At 38.0% G+C, this 10,436-nt stretch overlaps 1 protein-coding gene across 5 annotated transcripts in view; it reads right to left on the reverse strand.

Moving 5' to 3' along the window:
* Positions 1 to 10,088, reverse strand: part of POT1 (protection of telomeres 1) — a 57,698-nt gene extending 47,610 nt beyond the window's left edge. For 2 of the 5 annotated variants that reach the window (XR_004239659.1, XM_032106322.1), the window contains exons 1-4: positions 9,601 to 10,088; positions 8,956 to 8,964; positions 5,078 to 5,211; positions 879 to 951 (exon numbers count right to left, since the gene is read on the reverse strand). Coding sequence is in view for 4 of the 5 variants with exons in the window: in XM_032106322.1 (XP_031962213.1) it covers positions 879 to 951; positions 5,078 to 5,200 (196 nt within the window). In the remaining variant the exon portion in view is untranslated. Of the gene's footprint in view, positions 1 to 878; positions 952 to 5,077; positions 5,212 to 8,878; positions 8,965 to 9,600 lie in introns of all 5 variants that reach the window. The other 3 variants (XM_032106321.1, XM_032106319.1, XM_032106320.1) reach the window with 2 other exon arrangements.
* Positions 10,089 to 10,436: the final 348 nt, after the last annotated feature.

Below are 10,436 nucleotides of genomic sequence, written 5' to 3' on the forward strand. Positions count from 1 at the left end.
GAGCAGTCACTGACATCAGCAAGGCTCAGGGAGGTTAAGCACCCCTCTGAGAACCCTGAAGCCAGCAGGGAGACTGACTAAGACCCCATCAACTCCATCCACCTCTGCTAACACCAGCCACAAGCAGCGTCACTAGGCAGGACCTGCACATTCCAGGCCTGCTGCTCAGGCACTGGAGTCAGGAGGATCAGAGGGAGCTCGTGATGATTCTCTAGCCACTGTAAGGAATAAGCTGAGAATGAAATGGAAGGAAATGGAAAGTTCCTTGAATCCAACAGACACCTGACAAATTACCTCCTCCACCTTCCTGACTGGAGGGGGTGATAAGCTTAAGACTTAAAAAGAACATATTTTTTTGCATTATTTATTACATGATGAGCAACTTAGGCCTTTCAAAGTGCTAGTCTAGCTATTGATATTCAAATACTTGAGTAGTCAAGTGAAATTTCCTTTTTTTTAAATGCTTAAATTAAAACAGAATGAAACACAAATATTTTGCTGTGAATCAAAATACTGACCCATATTAAATGTCCCCTTACATAGTATATGCTATATATATTATGTGGTAACAATTATGTGTGCAATTTCATTAGTCCTTCTTATGATAAGCAGTTTGAAAATACACTACTAAAGCTATACATATAACTAATCCATTTCTAGGGCAGTATTTTAGAAAATCATGCAACAAGAAGTCTACTGAAATACAAAGACTGTATTGTTTCCATTAACTTACCTGGCGTAAGTTTAAGATAAACTTTTTGTAGAAAATGAACAGTTTTACAGAGTATTTTAAATCTCACATTCTACTGAACACCATACAAAAGCAGGTACTACTGATGTAGTACCATAAATTTAAAATGTATATTTAAATGTAGTACCTTGAAGAACAATCTTGAAAAAGTCTGTTCCATCTCTGAGTTTTGTTAATGGGTAGGAAAGAGTAACTACTCCCTAAAAAGCAAAAAATAAAATAAAATGTTGTGAACTAAGACTCTATGCCTCTAAGTTACTGAAATACTGATAACAGCAGAAACATCTGTAAGCTAAAAAAGGCAGAATTTAAGGAATAAGTGCAAATTGCCATCTAAATTCTTAACAAAAGAACCCCACAAGTCCTATAGACAGCACTAAAAAGCAACACTCTTGAGATATAACCAAGGAAGTATTAAATGTCAATACTACTTAGATGCTACTGACTAGATGATAAGCTTATATTAAACAATACAATAGTAGCTATGGAACTATACATGTAACTTTCATTAGTTACAAAAATAGCATAAAAGACTAGAGTTTTAGCACAAAACCTGAAAGGCATCTAAAGAGGTAGTGAAACAATTTCTCCAAAAATATTGGCAAAGGATTACAACATAAATATCAGAACAGAATCACAGTCAAGATATAACAGATGCATATTAAGATAAATAATCTTCTGGGGAAAAAAAATACAGCTGTGAGAAGAGTATTACAAAGCTTTGAAACTGTAGTGTCCCAATTATTTGGCAATAATACAAATGCTCTGAAAGACACTATGATTTAACAATTAATTAGAAATACTCTTTTTATTGTGATGCTGAAGTTACAATGAAGCAAAAATGAGTGCTGGTGATTACCAGTGATGGTAACATCTCTTTGGAACAAACACATCTAGTTAGAAAGACGTTATCATCAACAGTACCAAAAATGTCAGTCAAGTGTATTCTTTCACAGTATGGCAGGGAAAGCACTGTATCCTTTTCAATGATAAAACCACAAAAATTGGTTCAATAAAGAAAAACAAAATATTGAAAACAGACTCTATATAATGCTTTAAAAAACCTACACAAAGCACAAAAATAGACTAAGAGGTTTCTTGTAAAAAGTTTCTCTTGTAAAAAGAGAGCAGGGCAATCTGTCTATATATGCAACATTAAGAGGACAGTCAGGTAAATCAGTGATTTTACAGTACACATATTCAGTGGTAAGACTTAAATGCTAGCAAATGCTTCTTAAACCATATCAGGATAAAATATGCAGCTACTCCAGAGGCCTTTCGGAGTAAAATTTGTGCTACAACACACTAACTGAGAAGTAATCCAAATCAAATTCAACAAGATTTTACTATCTTTTATAAACAAATAATATGACTCCACAAAACCTCAACATTATTTGCAGATGCTGATTTCCAAAATAGTTTGATAATTAGGTCTCCTTACAAAACTCATTAGTCTTCTCTGTGAAAAGTAGGAACTTACCTGTTAAAAACAGAAAGGTTTCTCACTTGTTTTCAAAATTACAACTTTGTTTAAAATTTCACTTTACATATATATGTATATACAGACACATATACATATATATATATATATATATATAACTGTTCTTGCAGAGATTGTCTTGAACTGTACTCACAGGTAAATAAAAGACTACAGAATTTTTCTTGTAATAAAGTCTTTGTAATGAAACAGTCACCTCAGGAACACTCAACATTTACATATATATTTTTTTCTGAGCAAGAAATTTCAATCTGCACCAGCACACTATTTAAAAGTGGAATACATTGATGCGACAGTGATTGCCTTTTGACCATCTTTATTTTTTCTTTCCTTTTACATCCCAGTATCTTCCAAAGAGTTTTCAAATTCTGGGACCACATTCTTCGCTGTAATGGTTTGGCCCTTCCACTTTCCTTTGTATCCCAAACACCTACACTATAGTTCTCTTCCCCAGCTACCCACTTCCTCATTGCTTTCTCTACATGCCTGGAACTCTTGGGCTCCAAACTTCTAAAGAACCTACCTTAGCAAAACTTGCCCAAATTGACTCTTCCCTCACAAATCCTGCACTGCTTATTGAGTTCAGAAGCAAGCTTTTTCCAAACCCCTCCACATTCCATATGCCACTAAACTCACTCTCAAACCATGTACAATTCTTCCAGTGCATATGTCTCCTTCCTTATAAGGCCTCGCTCCTTCAGTTTGGTTCTGTAGCTGATTTGGCAGCTGATTTTCAGGTTTGGTTCAGATTTGCCACAGCAAAATCCAGAGGATGATGAACCAATGGGAGGAAGCATCATGTCTAGTTAATAGACATGCTGACTGAGGAGGTACAAACATTGGTTGTGCTGTTTTTCCACAAATTTGAAACTTGCAGTTTTCACAGAGATGCCAGGAGGATGAAAACATGCAGAAGAATGAAAGGACTGAGGCACACAAGTCAGACAGAAGCATCCCAAATGTTTTTTGTTGCTTTTCCCAGAACATGTTTCATAAAAATACTCCTCTGCCCTTCTCTCCTTGTCAAAGCAGGACCCGATCCCTATTTTGGCAGGTCTAGAGTGACAGTGTGCCACCACTACGATAACCTAACATCAGTGCATTCTAAGGTTCACTTCAAGCTCAGCCTGCAGAACTGGATTTTCCTACACATTTAACAGTGCATTAGCATCAGCTTTATCAGCTCCCCAGTTGTGCTGTTTTTATGCCAAGCTGTTTTAGTCACCTACTAATCCATGTCAGCACCAGCAGGAAGTTCTCTTAACATAAGGCAGAAGTCTGAGAAGACATTCTATGCACTTTCCCTTTCAGAATCAGCTATAATACTGCATGCTTCAAATCTATGTCTGGTAATAATTGCTCTGCTTTCCTAATGGTAACATTTATTTTGGCAGAAACATTTTCTAATTTATAATCCGTTTTTGTCTTCTTCACCACTTCCTTCTGAACAAGAATCCCTGTTCTTCCATGTCAGGACTGCTTGCAGACATAGCCCTCCAAAGCTTGAAAGTCCATATATCCTGCAGGTGAACAGGGACAAGAAACTACACCCCGAGGAATAAACCCCATTTGCTAGCAGCAGTGGTTATTGATGTTTCCATTTGTTCCTTTACAAGACCTAAGGGAGGCTAGATCATTCTCAGTCAAATCACCTCCTGCACGACTCAACTGCTGCCTGCTTCCAAACAGGGCAGTTTTGTCCCTTCGCTCTACAAAAGTGCACCACTCCTGGCATCAGTATGACACCACAATGAACCAGTGCAGAGTGAGAGCAGCAGAAAATTATCCTCTCTCCAGCAATATAGATGGCCTTCTGCCAGTCTCCTTCTCATGAAGGGACTCAATCACAGGGTCACATGAGCACTAGAGTTGGAACTGAGAATATACAGCTGTGGAAGCAAAAATGAATTTTTTTGGATACAGAAAAACATTAGATCAGTTCAGCTCATATTTTTGAAATGTTTGTGCCATTTTTTGAAGGATTTGAGACAACTCAGGTTTTCTACAGAACCAGCTTGCCTTTATTTTTTCCCCCTTGTTTTTTTTCATTAACAGACTGAAAGAAAGCCTGGGTTTATGCTGATTTCCTGACACATAAGCATCAGGGATGCCTAAAACAATTCTCAAAGTGCCAGACCAAAAAAGTTAAACAGGATAAAAAAATAACACACTGAAGAATTGGCAATGCATTTTACAGAGAACACTTGTTTTAGGCATGAAAAAAGTATTCCTGCATTTCGCTAGTACAGCAGGATTGTACTTCCAATCCAAAATATATTTGGGATTACTGTCAAATATAAGTGCACATTTGGTAATAATAAAAAAACCTAATTGAGTCTTGATGCTGGTAGTTGCTATAAGCAACACTTTTCATAAAATTGGATATTGCATTGTTTCATACAAAAGGAGAACACTTTAGAAGTCATTACTCTGAAATCTGATCTTTAACAGGATTGAGGTGCTTATTACAATTTTCTTAAAACAAAATACCACTCAACCTCCCCCCATCCCTACATTTTCAGCACAGCATTTGGCATATTCATGTGTTTTTAAATTGGTCCACAGCTTATAAACTCTGAAAAGAGAAACTCCTATAAATTTTAGTCTGATAACACAAGAGAAATGAGCAGGACTGTGAATCCATGAAGGTAATAGCAACATGCAATGAAGTTCAATAAGGTCATAATTTTCCACTGCTTAAAGATTTGCAACAGATCAACCCAAAGATACACAGTTGCAGAAAGTCACCACCTGAGCTGGGATACAGAAGTGCCTTGCTAATGTAACAGGAGCTATTTCAAAGCAAGACAGTTTACCGGTCAGTTTACCTGAACGTATTTGTTGGTATGATCACAGCCTTCTTTCAAATGTTGCAAATTCTCCTTCTGCAAATGGCTTGGTAGTGGAGTCTCAGACTGCCCTTTAATGATCTTCATCAATTGAACAGGCATAGCTGCTTTATCTAAACAAAAATCATAAAAAGAGTCCTGCAGCTCTTCATTTTGTTCAAATTAAGAGTTACTACAAGTTGCATCTTAACTCAGAATGGGAATATTGACCTATTTCATAACAAGACAGCTTAATTGTGCGAGACTAACAATTTTCAGAGGGATTGGCCTCATCTCTTAGTACCATAAGTAGCAAGAAGAAAATAACACTTCCTTGGCAGTAGACAACCATCCAAATTACTTGATTTTTCAAACATTCCAAAACACCATAAATGGCAATAAAATATTACTTTACATACAAATAAATAGAAATACATATAAATGCAAAGGGTAATGTAAACAATGTTAATATCTTATGTACAGAAATGCAGATAAAAACCACGCAAAGACTTTGAATGACTCCTTCCCCAGCACAAGGTCATGGACAGATAGTCCCCATATTCAGTTTTTTTCCCTATAAGAAAATTTGACTGCAATAAATTAAAACATCTGTCATTTTAACTCAAAATGAACAAAAGATGCTTACATACTGATCAAAACATTTTCATCAAAGAATTAAGTAATGAAATAATAATAAATAAAATAAGATGGGTATCTTAAAATAAGATGGGTAGCTAAGCATGGAAGGCACTGGGAACAAGCTAAGAAATGTATGACTGTGTCACCTATGGTCTGCCCTCACTGTGCTAAAAGTCAATGAAATAAATTATTAGTGATAGTGTTATAATGCTGAGAATAGGGGAGAGGAAGAGCAGTCTATTGTAGCAAAGTTACATGCAAGAGAAATAGAAAAAAGTGATCTAGCAATAAGTAGTTATTGCTGTATTTTCTCATTACATTGATCTCATTTCTTCTGGGGGTATCTTTGTCTTTGGTGTGTAAGTTTAATTCAAGCAGGAACCTACAGAAAAGCCACAACATTATCAATCTGTTTTCAGTAAGTTTCAATAAACTAAACAAAAAATGCTTTCTGTTTTCTGAAAACCCAGATAACAGTATTATAGCCACAGTCTTAATTTCAAACTGCTTTAGCAATTTTTACATGATAGTAAAGAACAGGAAAGAAAGTATTTCCTGTAGTTTTCAATGGACACAAAAACTTGGAATTATACTCAGTAAAAACTACATTTCAGTTACAGTTCAAAAGAGCTTCTTCAGTGCTAAGCAGACTGAATTCCTACAAAATATTCACTTACAATGAAATGGAATTGGGAAACCATTGCAAAATGGAAAGACCACTGGATCCCAAGTTATACACACAGGTCAACACATATAGGTGCAGACAGCAACACTACAGACGCTCTTTTAAAAAGTACCTTATTCTTCAGAAAAATCACAGATTCACCTTATGGTTATTCCAGTATCCATAGATATCAGACTTCACTAATAACTCATGACTACTCCTCGTTGTAAGCGACCCTTCTTTCTCCTTCCCCATTTTCCAAGAAACTCCCCAGTGCTGTTACTCTTGTCTATCAGATATAAGCAAGAAGTCACAGCCACTCATAAGGTATCAATGCAATACTTTGGTCTGAGGCCATCTCAGCTGCTATGGTTACACACAGAATGACTGGTTTTGTTTTTTCCTATTTACATGAGGAAGGAGGCAAAAATGAAGCACTATGAACTGACCGCAATCCCCATTCTCTGTCCCTGTATCGCTCAGGGGGAGGAGGTAAAGAAACTGGGAGTGGAGCTGAGCCCAGAAAATGGGAGAGGTGGGGGAAAGATCTTTAGATTTGTTCTTATATGTCATTATCCTACCCTGATTTGATGATTAATAAGTTGAATTCCTTTGTTTGAGTCTCTTTTGTCCATGTAAACTGTGAGTGATCTCTCTGTCACAACCAGCAAGGTTTTAGTTGTATTTTCTCTGTCCTCCTGAGGGGAATGGTAAGAGCGGCTTTGGTGGGCACCTGGCTTCCAGCCAGGGTCAACTTATGGCAGCACAGAGCTGGGAGGTACAGTACCAGAGAGCTTTCCCTTTCTGCTTGAGATGAAGGACAAGTAAAAGCCTGCTACAAAGGTGCAGATGCTGTTCCATCTCTGTCAACTGCTTTGACTAGTGAGGTATTAGAATTTCTATAAAATGTTACTAAATGAGGCTAAAAACGATGCCTTTATCTGTATGTTTTCAAACACAAACCAGGACAGAATTGTCATTAGCTTACTAGGATTTCAAGTCTCTAGCGGAAAGTGCAACTAGGAGATTTACACAGCTTTTCAGTTCAAAGTATCTACTTCACACATTATTCTAGCAGACTGAGAAGCTGATCTATTCCACCTAGAAAGAGTCAACTTCAAAGTTAATCAGCAATATTGATCTTCACCCAGCAACAGTATAATGAGCCAGGGAGATATACAACATAAGAGATTAACACCTTTTTTTTATCCTGTTTCTCTCTGTTACACTATGTGAGCCATTACACAGATTTTTCCAGTTTTTTTTTTCTTCTCCATGAAGATATCTTAACAACACAGAGCATTTTTTTATAATTCAAATTTATGTAAACAACATTCTTGTACAAAACAAGTGGGTTTTTTTCCCAAATCTTAAACTTCTGCATATATAAAACTAAGGTCATGTGTTCTAACTGGCAATTATCTCTGAAGTTCCCAGATTCGTGTTCTCTGCAATGAAAAACCAAAGATATGAATATCCAGCTCTAAGAATTATGAATTTTCAAAAACAAACTAATAGAGCATGGACTTTCAAAATCTACATGAAGATACTGTTAGTGCTGTCCTTGGTCCTTGTCCCAACTCTCCTGAGGAACAACTGAGTGAAAAAAAGTAAGTCTGTCAAGTATCTTTGTTGCTCTCAAAAGCCTGACCAACACTGACAGGAATCATTCCAGCTTGAGCCTAAGAAGCCTGTAAATGGTGTAAACAGAGCTGTTCATATGTATGGATACTGAAAAAAAACCCAAAACAAAACCAACAGAGACCGCAAGAAAGGCAGACAGAATCATGGGACACTCCTTGAAGAGGAGGGAGACACAACACACACACAGAGCAGAAGAAGCCTGTGAACTACAAATACCTTTCACCTTCCAGTAATTAAAGTGACAAAAATATGGACAGTGAGCAACCAAAGATCTTAACAACTTTAACAAAGAACTACATGAAAGGATGTAGACTGTTTAAAGTAGATTATAAACTGTATATAGGATGTAACCCACAATTTAACACCCCCAAAGAGAATGTGACAGGCATCACTCAAGTGAAATATAACACTGAGGATGGCTATGGTCTTAACTCTTACGTGCTGCTCTGCCCTATCCTTGACATTCTGCCTACTAATTTTATAGACCTTAAATTTCTGACAGTGGAACAATCTACTTCAACATTATTCCTCTGTAGTCTCCCCTAGAACACAACTTTTCTTCAAGAACTATTGAGGTATTAGCTTTGGAGCAGAAAAGCAAAAAAACTGACAAGAAGTGAGAGGCAAACTGGAAAATTCAGTCCTTTCTCTACAACCAATAAATACTTCAGTCATACACAAAAATTACATGAAGAGAATAATGTTGTTTTGAGAAAAGGATGCTGTAGCAGTCAAAGCCATGAAGAATCAGATTCCTTATCTATCAAAGCAACTGCTACTTGCAGAGAGAGAAAACTCATTCTCCAAATCAGAGAATAAAACACGTTTGTGTAGACTTCTGGAGGAAACCTCACCAAAGTTTCATGAAGAATGAAGGAATAGTCAAGAGCATCAGCATCTTATTGATGCGGTCAGTCACTGCGGTACATACCTGAAGCCCCTGTAAACACAAATACCAGTCAGTGCAATACTCGGGCTAATTGTTCAAAAATTAAAACAATTATGAAATAGGTAATGCTTCATTATAAAAGAACACACATATGTAGACACAGCCATACACTCCTACAATATTTTATGCAAAATTTTATCATAAAAATGAACATTTTTGGCTTGAGCAGAATAGGCAGTACAGAACTACCACAAACCCAATCTGCCGTGACAAGAGAAAGCTTTTGTCATACAGAAGTCTTAACGAAATCACAAGGATCACTAGTGAGCAAAGCGTGTAGTTTGTCTAGTATTTTTGCAAAAGTCTGATTTTGTAATCTATTATTTCCTTGAGAATTCTCACAAGGTGAAAACATCATGCCCGGTTAACAAAAGGAGAAATCAAGCCAGTAGCATGACACATTCCCTTAGCTGCAAGGCTTCAGCATGCTCTTGCTTCAGATCTTTAGGCACTTATCTTTTTTGGGAAGTATGTCCTAGGCTATTCTTATTCTTGATCACATAGGCGGTACTTAGTTTCATTAGACTACAACTAGGTTTCTTCAAACAAACAAACAAAATTTCCTTTATTTCAGATTAAAATTTACTCATCTGACATTGTGCAAAAGAGACCACAATCCAACATTACCTGAGGAAAAGGGATTCTTACACAGCCATCACTATCTCAACAGTACTTCAGCGCTAGAAAGCAGCAATCCCCTGCAAAGCAAAGGCCTCAGGAGGACAGAGCTACACTGCAGATCCCACACTTCACACGGTACGAACTAACCACTTCAGAAAGTCAGTCCACCAGTTGCAAAAAACCGAGATCTTTAAAACAAGACCTTAGATGCATCAGATGTTAATCAGCGCAGGCGTATTAACAACAAAACTCCCCCTTCGGTTTACTCAGTGCCCGGAAAAAAACTTCCAAACCCGTGGGGCACTGTGCGGGGACTCAGTTCCCAGAGCAGAGCCCGTGTGCAGGGCAGCTGCGGGAAGGAGGGGAAGTCTCACAGCGGGAAACACAGCCAGGCCCGCAGACCCGCCGGTTCCCGTGTCTCGCCGGTCCCTGTTTGTCCCGGTCCCTATCCCTGGCCCGCCTCGCCGGCCGCCTGCGCCACTTCCGCCCGCCCGCGCGCCGGCCGCGCACTGCGCATGCTCGGGCGGCGCGCGCACGCGCACCGGCGGCGTCGGGCACCCCGTCCTGCAGGGCCGGGGTCGGGGCCTGACCTGAACGCACTGATGCTTTTCTCTGTTCTGTTCTGGTTCTTTTTTTTTTCATGTCTGTAAAAGATCTGTTTAGCTATTAAAATTACGGTGAAGTGAAATCTGGAAGTCCTACACATTATAGGTGAATTAAATTAAAATCATTTGGAAACATCAATTGCACTCCAGAGTAATTTAAATGGTTACTTGGTCTTCTCCTCTTACTTCTCTCCTCTTTTGCTGCTTCTGTTTCCAGTTACTTTTTCTAAATTTACT

Source organism: Corvus moneduloides, chromosome 4, assembly GCF_009650955.1.
Source record: "Corvus moneduloides isolate bCorMon1 chromosome 4, bCorMon1.pri, whole genome shotgun sequence".
In the NCBI taxonomy this organism is placed as follows: domain Eukaryota; kingdom Metazoa; phylum Chordata; class Aves; order Passeriformes; family Corvidae; genus Corvus; species Corvus moneduloides.